Source organism: Salmo salar, chromosome 01, assembly GCF_965601325.2.
Source record: "Salmo salar chromosome 01, fSalSal1, whole genome shotgun sequence".
Lineage (NCBI taxonomy): Eukaryota > Metazoa > Chordata > Actinopteri > Salmoniformes > Salmonidae > Salmo > Salmo salar.
Window position 1 is genome coordinate 64,414,565 of NC_138291.1, and position 24,374 is coordinate 64,438,938.

General features: G+C 42.8%; 1 protein-coding gene across 1 annotated transcript in view; it reads left to right on the forward strand.

Annotated features, from left to right (window-relative positions):
* The window catches only part of LOC106607177 (neuroendocrine convertase 2), a 102,295-nt gene that overhangs the window by 6,716 nt on the left and 71,205 nt on the right, over positions 1-24,374 (forward strand). Inside the window, exon 2 of the mRNA XM_014203849.3 lies at positions 15,007-15,111. Within this exon, the coding sequence (XP_014059324.1) occupies positions 15,007-15,111 (105 nt within the window). The remainder of the gene's footprint in view (positions 1-15,006; positions 15,112-24,374) is intronic.

Consider the following 24,374-nt stretch of genomic DNA (forward strand, 5'->3'; position numbering starts at 1 on the left):
AACATTGTTTTATACACAGTACCAGTCAAAAGTTTGGACACACATACTCATTCAAGGTTTTTCTTTATTTTTACTATTTTCTACATTGGAGAATAATAGTGAAGACATCAAAACTATGAAATAACACATATGGAATCATGTAGTAACCAAAAACAAATCAATATATATTTGATATATATAAGTTGCCACTCTTTGCCTTGATGACAGTTTTGTGCATTCTTGGTATTCTCTCAACCAGCTTCACCTGGAATGCTTTTCCAACCGTCTTGAAGGAGTTCCCACATATGCTGAGCACTTGTTGGCTGCTTTTCCTTCACTCTGTAGTCCAACTCATGCCAAACCATCTCAATTGGGGTGAGGTCGGGTGATTGTGGAGGCCAGGTCATCTGATGAATCACTCCATCACTCTCCTTCTTGGTCAAATAGCCCTTACACAGCCTGGAGGTGTGTTGGGTCATTGTCCTGTTAAAAAACCAATGACAGTCCCACTAAGCACAAACCAGATGGGATTGCATATCGCTGCAGAATGCTGTTGTAGCTATGCTGGTTAAGTATGCCGTGAATTCTTAATAAATCACAGACAGTGTTACCAGTTTCATCATAGAACTTGATGGTTTTTGCGACTGCACTTGAAGAAACGTTCAAAGTTCTTGAAATTTTTATAGATTGACTGACCTTAATGTAACATGCGCTCCTGCTGGTATATCTCACTGGTCACCCCCAAAGCCAATTCCTCCTTTGGTCGTCTTTCCTTCCAGTACTCTGCTGCCAATGACTGGAAGGAACTGCAAAAATCTCTGAAGCTGGAGACTCATATCTCCCTCACTAGCTTTAAGCACCAGCTGTCAGAGCAGCTCACACATCACTGCACCTGTACATAGCCCATCTGTAAACAGCCCATCTATCTACCTACCTCATCCCCATACTGTATTTATTTATTTATCTTGCTCCTTTGCACCCCAGTATCTCTACTTGCACATTCATCTTCTGCACATCTACCTTTCCAGTGTTTAATTGCTATATTGTAATTACTTCGCCACCATGGCCTATTTATTGTCTTAACTTACCTCATTTGCACTCACTGTATATAGACTTTTTGTTTTCTTTTGTTCTACTGTATTATTGACTGTATGTATTGTTTATTCCATGTGTAACTATGTGTTGTTGTATGTGTCGAATTGCTGCGCTGTATCTTGGCCAGGTCGCAGTTGCAAATGAGAACTTGTTCTCAACTAGCCTACCTGGTTAAATAAAGGTGAATAAAGGTGAATACTCTTGCCCAGAAATGAGAATATGCATATTGTTAGTAGATTTGGATAGAAAACACTCTGAAGTTTCTAAAACTGTTTGAATGGTGTCTGTGAGTATAACAGAACTCATATGGCAGGCAAAAACCTGAGAAAAATTCAACCAGGAAGTGTAGGATCTGAGAAATGTAGTTCTTCAATCTAGTCCCTTTCGAAACTACAGTATCTGTGCTGTTACGTTGCACTTTCTAAGGCTTCCATTGGCTGTCTAAAGCCTTCAGAAAGTGGATTGAGCCTTCTCCTGTCTCTGGGCAGAGTATAGGAGCTCAGTTACTGAGTGGTTTGCCTGAGGACAAAGGGATTGGATATGCGCGTTCATGCGAGCACGATGTTTTTTATTTTGCTCCTTGAATGAATAGACTATTGTTGCATACACTATTATCGCAATTTTACGTTAAAAATAACATTAAAATGTATTTTAAACAGCGTTTGACATGCTTCTTTGTACGGTAATGGAACATTTGATTTTTTGTGTCTCGAAATGCGCTCGTGCGTTACCCTTTGGATAGTGACCTGAACGCACAAACAAAACAGAGGTATTTGGACATAACTATGGATTATTTCGAACAAAAACAAAATTTCTTGTGGAAGTAGCAGTCCTGGGAGTGCATTCTGACGAAGATCAGCAAAGGTAATGCAATATTTCTAATACTAATTCTGAGTTTAGGTTGCCCGAACTTGGCGGGTGCCTGAATAGCTGTGATGGCGAGCTATGTACTCAGAATATTGAAAAATGTGCTTTCGCCGAAAAGCTATTTTAAAATCTGACACAGCGATTGCATGAAGGAGTTCTGTATCTATAATTCTTAAAATAATTATTATGCGTTTTGTCAACGTTTATGATGAGTATTTTTGTAAATTCACCGGAAGTTTTTGGTGGGAATACATTTTCTGAACATCACGCGCCAATGTAAAAAGCTGTTTTTGGATATAAATATGAAATTGATTGAACAAAACATACATGTATTGTATAACATAATGTCCCAGGAGTGTCATCTGATGAAGATCATCAAGGTTAGTGCTTCATTCAGCTGTGTTTTGGGTTTTATTGACATATATGCTTGCTTGGAAAATGACTGTGTGGTTATTTTGGTCTATGTACTCTCCTAACATAATCTAATGTTTTGCTTTCGCTGTAAAGCCTTTTTGAAATCGGACAATGTGGTTGGATTCAGGAGAGGTTTATATTTCAAATGGTGTAAAATAGTCGTATGTTTGAAAAATTGAAATTATTGGATTTTTGAGGTTTTGTATTTCGCGCCATGTGATCCCATTGGCTGTTGGCTAGGGGTTCCGCTAGCGGAATGCCTTGATGTAAGTAACACTTTTTGGGTTACTACATTATTCCATATGTGTTATTTAATAGTTTTGATGTCTTCACTATTATTCTACAATGTAGAACTAAAGAAAAACCCTTGAATGTGTAGGCGTGTTCAAACTTTTGACTGGTACTGTACACCATCCCAGCAGCGCAAAAAACTTGGGAAGGAAGTACATTATCTTAGAAATATAACTTTGCCCTATGCTTCCCCGAGTATGCTCTTTCTATAGCCTAGGTCTATAGCATATACTATAGGCTATGCATCATTTTATTGAGACCACACTAGGTGCACTTGATATTGCGCGCCCAGCAGCGAATCAGGGATGAAGGGAATCACGGGCACACATCGAGATACTACAATCAGCAACTCATTCTCAAACCCTGAGCAATATGAAATGTAATCAGTTACATATTACATAACCCTCCCCTGGACAAAAATACATAAATACTAAACTCTTTCCCTGACTGAAATTGAAAAACCATGACCCTCCCCCATTTTCATCTGGGTAACAATTGTTTCAAGTTCGACCGCTCCCTGCTAATGTTAGCAGATTAGTTACTGGTAGAAACAAGAGAAAACAATAAACTTGTTAGCTGGCTATGTAAACAACTATCACTGCAAGTCAATATAATTTGAGTGCCACTGCGTAAGCTTTTACCATAACATGTCAGCTAAGCAAGCTGTCAAATTAATAGGAAAATGAACTAGTATGAATATCTGTAACTAGCAAACATGACAAGCCATATTCTAAGTTCAACTGATGAACACTATTTCATGGATAGCTAGCTGGTTGTCTGTATGGCTAATGTTAGGTAGTGAAAGTGATGGCTTTACGCTTCATGAGTACAGCACACATTTAACATCACACAACTTTTCTAGCTAGCCTGACAGACGAATCTGGCTATACCAAGCAGCTTGGGTCTTTTCCATATAAATTACTTTAGTAGAAACAAGACAAAATAATCAACAAGTTAGTATAAGCCTACTGCTTAACAATGCTCCACCGCTGATGTGCTCACCTGTATCAACCTGGTGATCATGACATGACTTGCTAATCTGAGAGCTATTCCCCAAGTTTCACAGCATCAAACTTTGTCAACACCAAATATCTGCTGTTTAATTATTTCACTCACCTCTACGTCATCATCGCTTTCAAAGTGAAAGGAAGTGTCCGAATCCGTATCACCAACCAACACAGCCTCTTGCACAATGAAAAGTTGTGGTCGCTTCGGTGCCGTAACGAAGTGAAAAAAAAACATATAAGAAGTCATATGACAGCATACCCTGCTTCAAATCAAATCAAATCAACATTTAATTTATTGGTCACGTGTTTAGCAGATGTTATTGAGGGTGTAGTGAAATGCTTATGCTTCTATCTCCGACATTTCTTGTTAGATATTACTGCACTATCTAACATTTTCACATCATATACCCAAAATACACGTAAATCTAAGTAAGGAATTGATTAAGACTATTTCTTTCCTTCTTAATGAGTTTGAGCCAATCAGTTGTGTTGTGACAAGGTAGGCGTGGTATACAGAAGTTAGCCCTATTTTCATGTTTCTGGTTGATGACAACAGCCATACAAATAAGACAACTGGTCTTTGTCAACAATATTGACACAAATTTTATTGTTAGGAAAGCAAAGCTGTTCGCGGCCACTGTAGTAATTTAAAGAATGGCTGTCAATGGCCGCTATGGGTTCTAAACAGTTCATTAATAAAGGAAATCTGAAGAAAATGCTTCCAAAATTGTATTAACACATCTCCTGTGCTACACGGAACCTGGATCATTGCTACTGTCCCTTCCACTACAAGGCCCTCCACCGGCCTCCCTTCGACAAATCGGAACAGACCTCCATTCTGCTCTTCCCCACCTATAGGCAGAAACTTAAACAGGAAGCTCCATTGGTAAGGACTGTTCAACGTTGATCTGACAAATCGGAATCTATGCTTCAAGATTGTTTTGATATCAGCGGTCTGAGAAATGTTCGCCTCTGAGAATAGTATCGATGCATACACTGACTTGTTGACTGGGTTCATCATGAAGATGCATAGAGGATGTTTTTCCGAATGTGATGATTAGAACTTATTCAAACCCAAAACTGTGGATAGATGGGAGCATTCGCACAAAACTGAAAGTGCAATCCACCGTGACTGCGAACATGGACGTGTACAAATAGACCAGCTATGACGTCTATAGAGCAAACAAAGAGGCAAAACTACAGCACAGGAAGACATACAGTGTATTTGGAAAGTATTCAGACCCCTTAACTTTTTCCACATTTTATTAAGTTATAGCCTTACTATAAAATGCATTAAATACAATTGTTCTCATCAATCTATACATAATACCCCATAATGACAAAGAAAAAAATGGTTTTTAGAAATGTTTGCAAATGTATAAAAAATTAAAACAGAAATACCTTATTTACATAAGTATTCAGACGCTTTGCTAGCTGAGGTCTACCCTGTTTCCATTGATCATTCTTGAGATGTTTCTACAACTTGATTGGAGTCCACCTGTGTTAGATTCAATTGATTGGACATTATTTGGAAAGGCACACACCTGTCTATATAAGGTCCCACAGTTGAAAGTGCATGTCAGAGCAAAAAGTCATGAGGTCGAAGGAATTGTCCAGAGAGTTCCGATACAGGATTGTGTCGAGGTACAGTTCTGGGGAATAAGTTTCGAACCATCAAGACGCTTCCTAGAGCTGGCCTCTTGGCCAAACTGAGCAATCGGGGGAGAATGGCCTTGGTTAGGGATGTAACCAAGAAGCCGAAGGTCACTCTGACACTGCTCCAAAGTTCCTCTGTGGAGATGGGAGAAACTTCCAGAAGGTCAACCATCTCTGTAGCACTCCACCAATCAGGCCTTTTTGGTAGAGTGGCCATATAGAAGCCACTCCTCAGTAAAAGGCACATGACAGCCCGCTTGGAGTTTGCCAAAAGCACCTAAAGACTCTCAGACCATGAGAAACAAGATTCTTTGGTCTGATGAAACCAAGATTGAACTATTTGGCCTGAATGCTAAACGGCACATCTGGAGGAAACCTGGCACCATCCCTACAGTGAAGCATGGTGGTGGCAGCATCATGCTGTATGGATGTTTTTCAGCGGCAGAGACTGGGAGACTAGTTAGAGTAGAGAGAAAGATGAACGGAGCAAAGTACAGAGTGATCCTTGATGAAAACCTGCCCAAGAGCACTCAGGACCTCCGACTGGGGCAAAGGTTCACCTTCCAACAGGACAACAACCCTAAGCACACAGCCAAGACAACGCAGGAGAGGCTTTGGGACAAGTCTCTGAATGTCCTTGGGTGGCCCAGCCAAAGCCCAGATTTGAACCCGATCAAACATCTCTGAGAGACCTGAAAATAACTGTGCAGCGACCCTACCCATCTAACCTGACAGACCTTGAGAGGATCTGCAGAGAAATGTGGAAAAAGTGAAGTGGTCTAGACACTTTCCGAATGCACCGTATTTGGCAAGGACTCCAGACAATCACGGATTATAGAGGGAAAGCCAGCCACGTTGAGGACACCAACGCTTCACTCCGGATAAGATAAACACCTTCTTCACCCACATCGAGGAAAACAACATAGAGCCACCGATGCGGTCCCCGACACTCTCTCGTTCTCCGTGGCTGATGTGAGTAAGTGATTTAAGCGTGTTAACCCTCGCAAGGCTGTCAGCCCAGACAGCATCCCAAGCCACGTCCTCAGAGCACATGCAGACCAGCTGGCTGGAGTGTTTACGCACATTTTCAATCTCTCCATATCCCAGTCTGTTGTACCGACTTGCTTCAAGATTTCCACCATTGTTCCTGTACCCAAGAAAGCAAAGGTAACTGAACTAAATGACTATTGCCCTGTAGCACTCAGTTCTGTCATCGTGAAGTGCTTTGAGAGGCTAGTTATTAAGGCCCATTTCACCTCCACCCTATCCGACAACCAGGACCCACTACAATTTGCATATCGCCCCAACAGATCCATGGATGATCCAATCGCCATTGCACTGCACACTTCCCTATCACACCTGGACAAGTGAAATACCTATGTAAGAATGCTGTTCATCGACTACAGCTCAACCTTCAACACCATAGTGCCCTCCAAGCTCATCACTAATCTCAGGGCCCTGGGTCTGAACCCCTCCCTACGAAACTGTGTCCTGGACCTCCTTACAGCCCAACCCCATGTGTTGAAGGTAGGCAACACCACCTACGCCATGCTGATCCTCAACACGGGGGCCCCACAAGGGTGCATGCTCAGCCCCCTCCTATATTCCCTGTTCATCCATGACTGCGTGGCAACTTACGTCACCAGCTCAATCATCAAGTTTGCTAAAGACACAACAGTGGTAGGCCTGATTACCAACAACGATGAGATAGCCTACAAGGAGGGGGTGAGAGCCTTGGAGGAGTGGTGCCAGGAAAATAACCTCTCCCTAAAAATAAATGGAGGAGCTGATCGTGGACTACAGGAGACAGTAGAGGGAGCACTCTCCCCATCCACATCGACAAGGCCGCAGAGGAGATGATCTAAAGCTTCTAGTTCCTCGGTGTGCACATCACTGACAACCTGAAATGATCCCTTTACACAGACAGCATGGTGAAAAAGGTGCAACAGCGCCTCTTAAACCTCAGGAAGCTGAAGAAATACGGCAAGGCCGCTAAGACCATCAAACTTCTACTGATGCACCATTGAGAGCATCCTGTCGGGCTGTATCACCGCTTGGTACAGCACTTACACCGCCCGCAACCGCAGGGCTCTTCCAGAAGGTGGTGCGGTCTGCCCAATGCATCACCGGGGGCAAACTGCCTGCCCTCTAGGATATTTACAGCACCCGGTGTCAAATAAAGGCCAAGAAGATAATCAAGGATCTCAGACACCCAACCCATGGCATGTTCACCCTGTTACCATGTAGAAGGTGAAGACAATACAGGTGCATCAAAGCTGGGACCGAGAGACTGTTAAACAGTCACCACTAGCCAGCCTCCACCCAGTACCCTGCCCTGAACCTTAGTTACTGTTAAAGCTGGACACCACCCGCATTTCTCCTTTGCCAAAATAATCCTTCTACCTGACAAGTGTGGCATATCAAGAAGCTGATCAAACAGCATGATCCTTACACAGGTGCACCTTGTGCTGGGGACAATAAAAGGCCACTCTAAAATGTGCAGTTTTGTCACACAACACAATGCCACAGATGTCTCAAGTTTTGAGGGAACGTGTAATTGGCATGCTGACTGCAGGAATGTACATCAGAGCTGTTGCCAGATAATTTAATGTTAATTTCTCTACCATAAGCCGCCTACAACGTCATTTTAGAGAATTTGCCAGTACGTCCAACCGGCCTAACTGATGTTAACGTTGTGAACAGAGTGCCCCTATGTGGCGGTTGGGTTATGGTATGGGCAGGCAAAGCTACGGACAATGAATACAATTGCATTTTATCTATGGCAATTTCAATGCACAGATACTGTGAAGAGATCATGAAGCCCATTGTTGTGCCATTACTCCACCATATTTCAGCATGATAATGCATGGCCCCGTGTCACAAGGATCTGTACACAATTACTTGAAGCTGAACATTTCCCAGTTCTTCAATGGCCTGCATACTCACCAGACATATCACCCATTGAGCATGTTTGGGATGCTCTGGATTGATGTGCATGACAGCTTGTTCCAGTTCCCGCCAATATCCGGCAACTTTGCACAGCCAATGAAGAGGAGTGTGGCAACATTCCAAAGGCCACAATCAACAGCCTGATCAACTCTACACGAAGGACAGGTGTCACTCTGCATGAGGCAAATGGTGGTCACACCATATACTGACTGGTTTCCTGATCCACACCCCTACCTTTTTTATCTATCTGTGACCAGCAGATGCATATCTGTATTCCCAGTCATGTGAAATCCATAGATTAGGGCCTAATGAATTTATTTCAATTGACTGCAAAAAAAATGCAGTGGTCCTAGGAGCAAGCCACTGGAAAGGGCAAGTTCACAGCAACGAAGCCACAGTCAGCAGCACACCACCTAGAGAGCACAGTGGAGGAGGAAGAGCATTATTCCTACAACATGTTTAATGTGAGTGAGCCGCGTGCAGAGCCTATCTATGCTACAGAGGAGGTAGATGGAAAACAGATGAGGATGGAGGTTGACACGGGGGCCTCTGTTATCAGTGAGGAGACCTACAAACAAATGTGGGGCTCAAACCAGGCTTCTGCCCTCACACCGGTAGAGATCAGACTGCGTACATACACTGGGGAGACCAAACCATTGCTGGGGGCTCTGGGAGGTGGACATTGTATGTTCTACAGCCAGGAAGCGAGAGCACGGCTCCTGGTGGTAAAGTGTAACGGGCCTAATTTACTAGGGCGTGAAAATACAACTAAAAATACAACTGAACTGGGGTGAGATAAAACACATATGAGTGACTGAGGATGTCATTCAAAAGTACCCTGAGATTTTCAAAGATGACCTGGGCACACTGCAGGGCACTGCAGCTAAGCTGTTCATGGATCCTCAGGCCGAGCCTGGCTTTTTCAAGCCCACGAGAGTGCCATACGCCATGAAAAAAAGGTTGAGGATGAGTTGGAGTGGCTGCAGGAAACAAATATCATTACTCCCATCCAGTTCTCCCGCTGGGCAGCTCCAATCGTTCCCGTTCTGAAAAGTGATGGCACGGTGCGTATATGTGGGCACTACAAACTCACCATCAACAGGGCCTCTAAGCTGGATGCTTACCCGCTGCCGCGGGTGGAGGACCTGTTTGCGACGCTTGCTTGAGGCAAGACATTCTCAAAGCTTGACATGAGTCATGCCTACCAACAGCTCCTCCTGGACGAGGACTCAAGAGTATGTCACAGTCAACACTGACAAAGGCTTGTTCAGGTACAACCGCTTGGTTTTCGGAGTGGCATCCAGTCCAGCCAATTCCCAGAGGACAATGACAATGGACAATCTGCTGCAGGGGATCCCTCATGTAGCAGTGTACCTGGATGACAACATGGTTACAGGGGAGACGGAGGAGGAGCATCTCCACCATCTGGATCAGGTGTTAGAGAGATTCTCCAAGGCATGGCTGAGCCTGAAGTGTAGCAAGTGCACATTCCAAGCACAGAGTGTGACATACCTAGGTCACAAGATCACAGCGCAGGGTCTGTGTCCTGTGGAGGACAAAGTCAGGGCAATCAAGGATGCTCCAAATCCCAAGAACGTGTCTGAGCTCAGGTCCTTCCTGGGCATGGTGAACTACTATGGTAAATTCCTCCCGGAGCTGTCAACAGTGTTGGCTCCACTTTTTCAGCTGCTCCACAAAGACTGTAAATTGAAGTGGGGGCCAGCTCAAGAGAACGTTTCAAGGAAGTGAAAGCACTACTACAATCACCCCAATGCTGGTTCATTTTGATCAAGACAAAGAGATCATTCTGTCATGTGATGCCTCGCCCTATGGCATCGGGGCAGTACTCTCTCATCAGATCGAGGATGGGTCAGAGAAACCCATTGGATTCACATTTAACGCTGACAAGTACTTAGAAGGGTTACTCACACTTAGATAAGGAAGGCCATAGTTTTAGCTGTGAAACGCTTTCATCAGTACCTCTACGGTCGTTATTTCACCATATGCACTGACCACAAACCACTGATGAGCCTTTTCATTGAATCAAGATGCATTTCTCCCATGGCAAGGATACAGCGCTGGGCCCTCACACTGTCAGCTTACCAGTACACTATCGTGTACAGAGTGGGGAAGGACAATGCAAACACAGATGCATTCAGCCGGCTCCCGCTGCCAGAGATGCCCGCTACAACTGTGGTGCCTCCGAGACAATTTTCCTAATGGAGAGATTGTCAAACTCACCTGTAAATGCCAAACAGATCAAACAATGGACAAACTGGGATCCTATCCTGGCTCAAGTGAAAAGATTCCTTATGCAGGGCTGGCCTCCTGTAGTAGAGGATGATGGACTGAGACCTTATGCCAAGTGCAAAACTTTGCTGAGTGTATAGGATGGCTGCATACTCTGAGGGTCCAGAGTGGTTGTTCTACCCCCTGGTCATTCATGGATGAGTTCCATGAGGCTCACCCAGGTGCCTCCCGTCGAAAGGTTTAGCCAGATTTTACATCTGATGGCCGAACATGGATCGGGAAATGGAAAACAAAGTGAAATCATGTTCTGTGTGCCAGATCAACCAGAAGATGGCGCTACCCGCACCACTATATCTGTGGGAGTGGCCTGATCGCCATGGTGCAGGCTGCACATAGACTTTGCAGGCCTTTTCGTGGGTCACGTGTTCCTTGTCACGGTGGACGCACACTCCAAGTGGCTGGAGGCTCACATCATGAGCAACATCACAGCAACCACAACCATCGAAAAGCTTCGGCAGGTGTTTGCAACCCATGGTCTGCCTGACTCTCAACAACCTTTACTTGTGATTTGTTCCAAGAATTATTGCGGAGAAAAGGGATTTGCCATGTCCGCAGCGCGCCGTTTCACCCGACCTCGAATGGCTTAGTGGAGCGGGCTGTGCAGACACTGAAAGAGGGGATCAAAAAGATGACTGGGGGAACCATCACAACTAAGCTCTCTCGGTTCTTGTTCCAGTACCACATCACACCACAAACAACAACAGGACAGGCTCCAGTTGAGATGTTGATGGGCAGAAAGACAAAAGCTCACCTGGATCTACTGCGTCCGGACATCAAAGTACGAGTGGAACGGAAGCAGGAGAAACAAAAAGAGAGACATGACCACCACACGAGAGAGAGACAGTTAAAACCCAATGACACTGTCTACATCTGCAACTTCACAAGCAGGCAACGTTGGTTGCCAGGTACCATTCTGAGTCATTGTCCACGACTGATGTTCGAGTCATGCACAGACACCAGGACCACATTGGCCTGTACTATGACAAAGAAAATGCCATGTTTTCAGATGGAACAGCTGGTAGTATACAAGTGGAAACCCTACAGGAAACAGTATCTGAGGAACACGGCATTCATTGGTTCCTGCAAAGGGTGATGGACTTCCTTTCACAAACACCCAACCGGCTCCTGTGCCCTCAGACCCATCTCCACTGGGACACGCCTTACCTGTGTCTCGTGGCACACCAGGAGTACTGCGCAGATCACAACGTAGTCACAAGCCTCCTGAAAGACTAACTCTGTAGTTGAGACCAAGAGGCTTGTGGTGTTAGTGTTTGTTTGGAACAGCAGACTTAGTTGAAAATAAATAAGGACTGTCATTTTGTTTGTTTACATTTACAGTAACACCAGCAGAAGTTCTAAAGTCTTGAAAAGAAAAGAAAACACTGATGTGGTTTACTTGTTCATCTTATTTTCTTTTCTCACAGCGGGGATTGAAATTAAGGGGGAGAAGTGTTTTATATATATATATATATATATATATATATATATATATATATATATATATATATAAATAATTACATTGAATAGGTTATTGTACTTACCTGCAGTATAGTATGATTACTATTCATGTGTTCAAGGTTATTATTGGCATTGGCCTTGACTGTGACATTTCCGCTTTGATGATGTCATCTCCCAGAGTTGTACCTGTTCAGTGTGACTCTACCACAGGTTGAGTGGGCTGTATCTCTTTGCTGTGTTTGCACCGTTTGTACAGTGGCTTGTGAAAGTATTCACCCCCATTGGCATTTTTTTCTATTTTCTTGCCTTACAACCTGGAATTAAAATTGATTTTTGGGGGGTTTGTAACATTTAATTTACACAACATGCCTACCACTTTGAAGATGCAAAATATTTTTAATTGTGAAACAAACAAGAAATTAGACAAAACTACAGAAAACTTAAGCATTCTACAAGGCAAAACTGCTCCAGCTCCTTCAAGTTGGATGTGTTCCACTGGGGTAGAGCAATCTTTAAGTCATTCTACAGATTTTCAATTGGATTGAGGTTTGGGCTTTGACTAGCCCGTTCCAATACATTTAAATGTTTCCTCTTAAAGCATTCGAGTGTTGCTTTAGCAGTATGCTTAGGGTCATTGTCCTGCTGGAAGGTGAACTTCTGTCCAAGTCTCAAATCTCTGGAAGACTGAAACAGGTTTCCCCTCAAGAATTTCCCTGTATTTAGCGCCATCCATCATTCCTTCAATTCTTACCAGTTTCCCAGTCCCTGTCGATGAAAAACATCCCCACAGCATGATGCTACCACCACCATGCGTCACTGTGGGTTGGTGTTCTCGGGGTGATGAGAGGTGTTGGGTTTGCGCCAGAAATAGCGTTTTCCTTGATGGCCAAAAAGCTTAATTTTAGTCTCATCTGACCAGAGTACCTTCTTCAATATGTTTGGGAAGTCTCCCATATGCCTTTTGGCGAACACCAAAAGTGTTTGCTTATTTTTTTCTTTAAGCAATGGCTTTTTTTCTGGACACTCTTCTGTAAAGCCTAGCTCTGTGGAGTGTACAGCTTAAAGTGGTCCTATGGAGAGATACTCCAATCTCCGCAGTAGAGCTTTGCAGCTCCTTCAGTTTTGGTGGGCGGCCCTCTCTTGGCAGGTTTGTTATGGTGCCATATTCTTTCAATTTTTTAATAATGGATTTAATGGTGCTCCGTGGGATGTTCAAAGTTTCTGATATTTTTTATACCCCAACCCTGATCTGTACTTCTCCACAACTTTGCCTCTGACATGTTTGGAGAGCTCCTTGGTCTTCATGGTGCCGCTTGCTTGGTGGTGCCCCTTGCTTAGTGGTGTTGCAGATTATGGGGCCTTTCAGAACAGGTGTGTATATATACTGAGATCATGTGACAGATCATGTGACAGTTAGATTGCACGCAGGTGGACTTTATTTAACTAATAATGTGTCTTCTTAAGTTAATTGGTTGCACCAGATCTTATTTAGGACCTTCATAGCAAAGGAGGTGAATACATATGCACGCACCACTTTTCCGTATTGTATTTTTTTAAATCTTTTGAAACATGTTATATTTTCCTTTTTACTTCACCAATTTAAACTATTTTGTGTATGTCCATTACATTAAATCCAAATAAAAATCGATTTCAATTACAGGTTGTCATGCAACAAAGTAGGAAAAACGCCAAGGGGGATCAATACTTTTGCAAGGCACTGTACATGGCTGTACACCTTTTATTAATTAGGTTGAAGGTAAAGGAAAGTAATGTTGAATTGCATGTGGGCATTCCTTGTCAAGTTACTACACATAGATTAGGGCATAATGAATTCATTTAAATTGACTGATGTCCTTACATGAACTGTAACTTAGTAAAATGTTTGAAATTGTTGCATGTTGCGTTTATATTTTTGTTCAGTATATATAGAGTCATTGAACACTTTAATAATGTTTACATACTGTTTTACCCACTTTATATGTACATACTGTATTCTAGTCATGACTCATCTTATGTAACTAATACTGTTCACACCTTTTCTATTGATATACTGTCCATACTGACTTTACACAACATTATATGTATATATTTATATTTCGGTCATTGCTCGTTCTGATATTTATTAATTTCTTCATTTAAAAAAAAGAACATCTGGATTATGTGTTTATTTCATTTATTATTGCTAGGCAATACTGCACTGTAGGAGCTAGAAACACACGCATTTCACTGTACCTGCGATAATATCTGCAAATCTGTGTACACGACCAATAAACTTTGATTTGACTTGAATCACCAGCATTTACTGTAGCTAACATCCAGTGAAAAGGGAAGCCAGGATTTGTTCTTGAACATCCTCTCATATCAGCTATTTACGGTCAGTCTTACTGTACTGTACCATTGCAGTGAAGTCTGCTAATCAGACATTACCATAGCTCCATAAGCATACTGATTCCCATAGATCAGACTGGCACATCAGACTGGCACATAAGAATGTGTTTCATTAAAAACAGTGACCTGGCACCCCAGCCTTTATTACAGCATATGGAGGTATTTAATCTGACTAGGGAGCCTTAGGCATGGCTCATACCATGCATCTAGGTTCTTCCCTCAATGATTTATTCTAGTTGATTCCAGCAGTGCACTCCACTGTCTTAAAATAGACCATGTGTAGTGAGAATGTATTTATGCTGACCTTGTAGCTCTCTCTCTCTCTCTTTCATCTGCTCTCTATTCATTCTGTCACTCACACCATTACTTTCTATTTATATATTTCTGTCTATTGCTTCAATTTTACTTTCTCACCTGTGTACTTCTCTCTCTATCACTCTCTCTGCTTCCGTCAACCCCTCTTTCTCATTCCCCCATTTTTCTTTCCATCCTGTCATCTCTTTACCTTCCTTCTCCATTCACCAACGTCTCACTTCATCCCTCCCTCTCTCTTTCTCACCTTCTCTCACACCATTTTCTTTCTCTTTCCCAGCTTCCCTTTGGAGAGGGTCTTTTTCACTTCTACCCCCAGAACACCCATCAGAGGAGGAGCAAACGCAGCCTTCGTCACAGACAGCACCTGGAGAAGGACCGCAGGGTAAGTAAAACACACAGGCACACATGCATGTTTGCACACACACACACACACACACACACACACACACACACACACACACACACACACACACACACACACACACACACACACACACACACACACACACACACACACACACACACACACACAAACGTTCCCATGGATATGTGCCCAGATCCCCCGCCAATGCAAAACAATGGTTAAAATTTGAGGCGAGCTCCTCAACGGACAAACTAGCCAAGAACAAGTGTATTTATCAAAGGTATCGTCTTGTCTTGGCACACAATAGTATTTTTTAAATCCCTCATTCTTCTGCGGTATGAATATACTGATTAGGAGAAGTTTGGGCTGTAATAACCTTATCAGGTTTGAAGGTAAGACCCAGGTGCAGACAATGTCGAAGTAACAAAAGTTTATTAAATCGAACACGGGCAGGCAAAGGTACAGGACGGCAGGCAGGCTCAGAGTCAGGTAAGGAAGAAGTCGGTAATCCAGAGTAGTGGGGCAAAGGTACAGGACGACAGACAGGCTCGGGGTCAGGGCAGGCAGAGGTCGATAATCCAGAGTAGTGGGGCAAAGGTACAGGACGGCAGGCAGGCTCAGGGTCAGGACAGGCAGAAATGTCAAAACCGGGCAAACTAGAAAACCAGGAACTATAGACAAGACAGGCGCAAGGGGAAAACCGCTGGTAGGTTTGATGAACAAAACGAACTGGCAACAGACAAACAGAGATCACAGTTATAAATACACCGCGGATAATGGGGAAGATGGGCGACACCTGGAGGGGGGTGGAGACAAGCACAAAGACAGGTGAAACAGATCAGGGCGTGACACTTGTGTGTTTAGTGCTGAAGTCAGTTTGGTTTCTTACAGTAGCATAGTCACTTAGCAACAGTGTGTTATTCCATTCAACCCGTGCTGCGATGAAAGTACTAATTCAGTTCTTAAAACCTCTTGAACGTTATCGCAAAATGTAGATTTCCGCCTAAATAGATATACCCAAAAGTAGTTTTTTTCATGAGATGTCCATAAACAATACCTAGTAATCGAGAGCAGATAAGGTACCATCTTCAAAAATATGTTTCTGAGATAATTGGCTTTAATATTCCGAACCCTCATTGGCTTCGATGGTGTAAGTTATTTTTATTTTATTTTCTGTTGAACTTAACAATATTAGTTGGGGTATTAAGAGTACTATATAGGTAGAGAACATTGAACAGAACAAGGCAGTGTCAACATCTACATTTTGACAAAAACGTAGATTTTATAGTCTCAAGATCTCGTAATGCTGCATAGTTCTAGAATGGTCTGGAACTCACCTTTCTAGTAAAAATAGTAATACATCGTTGAGGTGTAATCACTTTCTAGGACATGCTCAATTACCTACCGTAGTACAAATGTTATGAAAATATGAAAAAGCATGGTGGGTGAATGAGGCTTGAAATGACTGAAATGAAATCTATTATCAATATAGTAACAATTCAATTATATAGGACTTACTATAATATCTCACTCTTCTTATAACTGTAAAATAAATATCATCAGTGACAGTACAAATTTTGCCCCATTTCATATACAGTGCCTTCAGAAACTATTTACACCCATTTACTTTTTCCACATTTTGTGCCACTGATCTACACACAATACCCCATAATGACAATTTCATGCATTTTTATTTTACATTTTCAAAATTAATAAATAATGAAAAGCTGAAATGTCTTTAGTCAATAAGTATTCAACCCCTTTGTTATGGCACGACTAAATAACTTCAAGAGTAAATATGTTGTTAACAAATCACAAAATAAGTTGCATGGACCCATTCTTTGTTCAATAATAGTGGCTAACATGCTTTTTGAATTGTTTGAAAGACTACCCCATCTCCGTTCCCGACACATACAATTATTTGTAAGGTCCCTCAATCGAGTTGTTATTCAACCACAAAGACCAGGGAGGTTTTTCAATGCCTCGCAAAGAAAGGCACCTATTGGTAGATGAGAGATGCTACCTATCCCTGTGAGCATGGTGAAGTTATTTATTAGGCTTTGGATGGTGTATCAGTACACTCACTAAAAAGATACATGCCTGCTTCCTAACTCAGTTTCCAGAGAGGAAGGAAACTGCTCAGGGATTTAATCATGAGGCCAATGGTGATTTTAAAACAGTTACAGAGTTTAATGGTTGTGATATGAGAAATCTGAAAACATCATAGTTACCCCACAATAATAAACTAAATGACAGAGTGAAAAGAAGGAAGCTATATTCCAAAACATTCATCCTGTTTGCAACAGGCACTTAAGTAATACTGAAAATATTGGGGCAAAGAAATTAACTTTTTGTCCTGAATACAAAGCATTATGTTTGGGGCAAATCCAACACAACACATCAGTGATTACCACTCTTCATATTTTCAAGCATGGTGGGAGCTGCATCATGCTTAGGACTGTTATGGTGACACTTACTATCTGGACGGCAGTCAAATTCCAGATGACCGTGTAGTCATGGTAGTTAGGCTTCTTCAAGCTCTGATGCTGCTGGTCAGTAGTAGCCTACCAAGCTTGCTAACTGCCTGGTACTCCGCACTCTATTATTCCTCTAATCACTCTGACAACAATGCAAATGTTAGCGAAAATCAAATTAAACCCTTCATGAGAGCCCATGAGCTTATGTTGCGCAACATTTCTATAGGTTATGCAATTGCGTGAGAAAACAGAGTGATGGCCTCTATTAAAAAGAGGAGGATCCTATCAGCTTCCTACAGGCTAGGCCTGCTATATTTATTTCTCAACTCTCCTAATATTAAGCACATTGCTTCTCTTTTCAACAGGAGTATAGCGTACCTGGCTGGCATTTAAATGAACCACGTGAAAGCATCCTCCATTCGCTATTTAAGTGCATAGATGACATGAAGTTTTTTCCGCTGCCCCTTTTTTTTTCACAGGTGCATAATAATGGTCCATTCTAAATCAAAACAAATTTTACACATATATTATTTAGTATATGTAAAAACAAGATTCAAATAACAATAGTGTGATGGGTGACAATATTAGCCTATCACTTGTGAATGAAATATTATCACTTGTGAATGATGTCCATTTTAAGGCAAACATCACATTCTTTTTTTTGCGACTTTTTCAAATCATGTTTTATTTATTTTTTATTTAACCTTTATTTAACCAGGAAGGGCTCATTGAGATTTGTCATTTATTTTTCAAGAGCGTCCTGGCCAAGATAGGCAGCACCAAGTCATTACACGAAGACCAGACAGACAACATGAAAAACTACATATAATTTAGTAAAAAAAGATTGAATTCACAAAAGTATAACAAAATCATTAAACAGCAAATTAAAAACATTGACAGGTCAGGGAATCAGCCTCAAAATCCTTCATCAATAGGGACAAGTGTTTCAGGTTTAAAAGTATTTTGTAAGGCATTCCAAACTGATGGCGCAGAGTACATGAAAGCCCTTTTACCAAATTTTGAAGAGTTTGGAACAGTTGGCCAAGCCCTTAGACCTATATGTTTAGATTAGTTATGTATCACAACAAAAGTGGCCAAATAACTTCTTAAAATAAAGCACATTAATCCGCTTTACAAGGGGTGTAGAGCATAACTGGCATATATATGCAGCCATACGTTTCAAGTTTGGGGAAGATAATTCTCTCCATAAAAATGCAACTTTATAATAAAAGCAATTCATGCATAATCACATTTGTGGAATGAGGGGTTAATCCGGTAATCGGGGGGAAGCTATAACCTTTAACTAACCTCGTTCAGTCTCCTCAGGACTTTAAATGGCCCCACAAACCGCGGACCCAGCTTCCGGCAGGGCAGGTGGAGGGGCAGGTTTCAGGTCGAGAGCCAGACCCGGTCACCCGGTGCAAACACCAGGGCCTCACTGCGGTGACGGTCTGCGATGGTTTTCTGGCACAGCGCGGCCCGCTGGAGGTGAACATGGGTGGCGTCCCATGTCCCCTCCGCGTGCCTGAACCAGTCATATACCGCAGAAGCCTCGGGCTGACTCTGATGCGAAGGCGCCAGAACCGGCTGGTACCCCAGTATGCACTGGAAGGGGGAGAGGTTAGTGGAGGAGTGGCGGAGCGAGTTCTGAGCCATCTCGGCCCAGGGCACGAACACCGCCCACTCCCCCGGCCGGTCCTGGCAATAAGACTGCAGAAACCTGCCCACATCCTGGTTCACTCTCTCTACCTGCCCATTAGTCTCGGGATGAAACCCTGAGGTAAGGCTGATAGAGACCCCCAGACGTTCCATGAACGCCTTCCAGACCCATGTAGACCCAATAGATCAACCGGTCACGGACAGCAGACGGAACGTACAGACGCCCAGCGGGACACTGGAGGGGAGTGGGCTCTGCATGTAACGCCTGCTCAATGTCTGCGTCCAGCTCCCACACTACCGGCGCTACCAGGCAGGAGGCCGGGAGTATGGGAGTATGATCCATGGGCCGCTCCTCTGTGTCATACAGCTGGGACAGTGCATCTGCCTTCATATTTTGGGAACCTGGTCTGTAGGAAAGGTTGAAAACAAAACGAGTAAAAAACATGGCCCACCTTGCCTGACGAGAATTCAGTCTCCTCGCTGCCCGGATGTACTCCAGGTTGCGATGGTCAGTCCAGATGAGAAAAGGGTGTTTAGCTCCCTCAAGCCAATGTCTCCACGCCTTCAAAGCCTTGACCATAGCCAACAGCTCCCGGTCCTCCACATCATAGTTTCACTCCGCCGGGCTGAGCTTCCTCGAGAAGAAGGCACAGGGGTGGAGCTTCGGTGGCGTGCCCGAGCGCTGAGAGGCGGGTGGTCGAAGACTGCCTGGAAGCGGCGGGTGAACTCCTTGAAGTGGTCCAATGCTGCATCTCCCTCTCCCCACACGGCGTTAGCCCACTCCAGAGCTCTCCCCGAGAGGCACGAGACGAGGTCAGACACCCTCTCCCTTCCCAAGGGAGCTGGGTAAATGGTGGCCAGGTATAGGTCCAGCTGTAGTAGGAAACCCTGGCAGCGTGCCGCCGTCCCATCATATTCCCTGGGAAGGGTGAAATGCATCCCACTGGGACCGGGTACAGGAGGGACGAGTAGTGGTAACTACTGTTGTGCTGGTGGAGGCACTGGAGGGACTCTCTGTCTCTCCCAGTGGTCCATGTTCTGGACGACTCGGTCCATCATGGCGCCGAGATGTTGCAGCATCGCCGCGTGCTCTCTGACGCGCTCCTCGACCCCTACAACCGGGGTACCTGCTCCTGCTGACTCCATGGTGGGTGTGTAATTCTGTCAACAGTGTGTGCAACTGGTTAACTGAAGTCAGGTGCAGGAGAGCAGAGATTAGTAAACAGAGCCGCTCGAACAAGGAGAGGAGCTGACTTCGGCGGGAGTCGTGACAAAAACTGTTTTTTTTATGCTAGTGGTTGTATTAATTTCAGATCGATCGCATTCCACAACTATCCCAGACTATGTTTGGAATATTTATTTCTCGCACAGAATAGAATAGGTCAACTTTTGTACTATGGGGGATAGTAGATTGACATAGGGTAGGGCTTTTGCGGTTTGGTAGGCCTACAAATACATTTGGACTGTCTTCACTTGTAGCCTGTGATGAAGAGCCATGTGAGTGAGAGGTGCTTCGGCAAGCAGCCGGGAAAAGGGAATTATTATTATTATTTTCAGCCCAAGGGCACAACGGTCGCTGGCCGCAAAAGGCATGGCTTTTTTTAGGGGGCATTACGGCCACACAAAGGGGATGCAGCTGGGAAATTTGAGGCATTATCAAGTGCTTGTCACATTGTGAATTAGAGACTGATGAAGTGTGTACAGCCTGCACAAAAAATAGAGCAGAGCTCATGCCTTTCATGCAACTTATTTCAAATCATCATTAGAGCCGCATCATGCAGCCTTGAGTGTATTAAAAATCAAAACATATTGCCCGCCATTTTTATCACAACTAGTTACATAAAGAACTCTAAATGAACTACCTCAAATTGTTTGGAGAACAGATCCTTTCTATTTTCAATTGTATTCTTCATACTATAAAATAATATTCTAAGTAAATCTTGTCTGCTAGTAAATGAACTAGTGTAGCCCACAGCCACATGGCATAGCCAGATCAGGGCCTAACATAAGGACAACTCAGAGTATGCTATTTTGTTCTTCTGAAATACACTACATTTTCTTCATATCATGTTTCTTTAGACCTGTCTAAAATAAATAATGGATTTATTGTGTTGCCTATATTACATGGATTTATGAGACTTTTTAAAATGTAAATGTTCCAAAGAATTTTGAAAATAGAAATGGGTAAATATTGTATAATCCAGGTGTGCAAAGCTCTTAGAGATTTACCCAAAAAGACTCACAGCTGTAATCGCTGCCAAAGGTGTTTCTAACATGCATTATCTCAGGGGGGTGAATACTTATCTAATCAAGATATATTAGTGTGATATTTATCGTAAAAAAATTGACATTAGAGTATTTTGTGTAGATCGTTGACCAAAGATGACATTAAATCCATTTTAATACCACTTTGTAACACAACTAAATTTGGAGGGGGTCAAGGGGCGAATACTTTCTGAAGGCACTGTACCTGACGACAGAGCATTATCTGCCAAGCCTCCTCAGAGCAATGCAGAGACAGACACCATTTGAATGTCTGCAGAGTTGTTACAACTTCATCTTCACACACAAAGTGATTACATCCCTCTGTGACCAAGAGAAAGTGGTTGTTTTTCAATTCTATGAAATTATTTAGTATTTTTTCATATTGAGAGCTCTAAATCCAGCTGAGAATATCACAGCAAGATGAGACAATGATTGCTAGACTGGCCCCTTCCTTGTGCTATCTCCCAGGTTGGGCTCCGTCGATCCGAGCGAGAGCAAATCGATTCTTTGTATGGATAGGACAGAAAATGTGACATGTCACTACATATGCAAATGTGGGGTGTGAAACCTGACAGTTCAAGTCAGCTCCACTGACAGAGTGGTAACGGAGAGCAGACCGATGGGGTTTTCTGGCACTATAAGGCACTGGACTTTACGATGTTCACAGAGCGCTTTGTACACAAAAATGTCAGTCGGAACTGGTCCAGAACTGCTAGAAGTCCCCAATATATGGGACTTAACATCAAAGAGGTTTATCGTTAAATATTTCACTATCTAGCCAAGTTTATTCACATAGATGTACTGTAAAGGTGAAAAAGGCATCGACAGCCCCTGGTTACTGGCTTGAAAAGAATGCCTACAGCAAATAGGCACCTAAAGTAGGTTACACCAAGCACATAGAAATGGCCTCAAAACTGCTGCAGATTTTATTCAGAGATTGAAAAGAAGAGCATAATATCAGTACTTCTTCATGAATGGGTTGCTTTTATCAGGATATGGAATGCAATTTCTGTGTTTAAGGGCGAAACAATTTTGTCGAAGATGCAATAGGCAGGCCTAACCACAATCATTATGATATATTATACACCGAGCAAGGCTATACAGAAAGGGTGCTCAAACTTTTGAGGGTATTGAAATAATAGCTTTTTTGAAAGTAATCACTACGCCAGCATGTCTGTGTCAATAACTGATTTCACCTGTATTCCTACACTTTGGACTTCAAAGTAACACTCAGCTTTGTTAAAAATACACTCAAGTAAAACTATTATATTCAGGAGTATAATATTCTCCACCAACATTAGACAACTATACAGAAATCCCTCAAATTGCTGAAATAAGTCAATTAAATCAATAATGAGAGAATAGTCAGATTAACTGATAACTAAAATAGCAGTGCAGATGACACTCTTTTGCTAAGTGCAGAGATGTTTTATAATTAATGCATCTGTAGGGGACTTTTACTAATGCTACAGACTTTGTGGCACAGCAGAAAGTTCAGCTATGTGAGCCACTCCAGATCACTAATCTGGCAAATGGACATAAATCAGCACCAACATGAGCAGATCTACATCTGGGATGCTCTGGTTTAATCAGCTGTCTGCTTGACATGATCTTTTGTGGTCCTGCAGTTATGGATTTTAGATTTTTTTGGTTCTGAAGTGTTGGGAGAGGTTAGCTGCACATTGTTGCTGCCTCCATCTCATTTGAAGTATTACTAGCTGGTTCTTCTGTTGTCTTTTGTATGTTTCTCCTAGCACAATAGATTGTATGACCCAGATAGAATCCCTTTCGATTACTTTGAAAGCAATTTTCTATTACTTTGAAAGCAACTGTCCTTTTTGCCACTCTTGTGTTATGAAAGACCACATTAGATTTTTTTCAGGTCATAGTCATTAATCTGAATTAGAAAACAAATACCCAGGTAGGTGTAATTTAGTTGCATTCATGAGCCTCTGAAAATTAATTTAAACAGACATAAGGAGTCATCCTGATCTTCCAGCAAGCCAGCCACAAAACATATTTTTAAGTGGCTTGTTGACTTAAGTAGAGTATTGATTAGGAGTTTCTGGATTAGATGTTTTTCCATCTCTCCAATAGAAAAGGTTGGGGGTTGGCTAATGCGATTCTAGATCTGGTTAAGTGCAACTTTTCCCTCAAGTTAACTACAGGTCTGTGACACGTCTTCTTGTGTCTTCATTTTTACATGATCCCTCTCCCTGTCCTTTCATGTCATGGCATTCATTCCATTAGGTGAATATGACCTTTCAATTATAATCCATTGGCCTACATTTCTGACCAAGAATGTAAAAGGTACTCTATCTTTGTACTTTATACCATCTTTGATATCACAAGCCATATAAAAAAAAAATCCACTCCCTTGTTGAGACAAAGTAACATGTTTGAAGGGAATGAACGTGTGCTGTATCTTGGTGCTCTGAAATAGAGATGATTTAGAGAGAGAGAGAAAGGGAGGGAGCGAGCGATAGAGGAATAAAGAAGGAGTACAGCACAGCCCTTTGAAATTATGTCTGGGTTGGTGGCATTTCTAGCATGCAGCCGAAACAGGGAGCAGGTGGAGAGAGGGTGGGGAGCAGAGAGGGTGGCGGGGTGCGGGCTCCGTCTGATGATGTGAGTAGGCGATATGACACGCTGGGTCGAGGGCTGTCTCGAGGGAAACACCAGTGATGTAATGGAAAGAACCGCTGATGGATTGATGGAGGGATGGAGGAAGATAAAGGGAGGGGGAGAGGAAGATGGAGGGAGATAGGCAAATTGAAGGAGAAAGGGAGAGAGATGAAGGAAGATGGATGGTTACTTTACGCGTGGCTACATAAAATGGCTATACAGCACACATGAGTTTATTCCATCTATGCTGTTGGA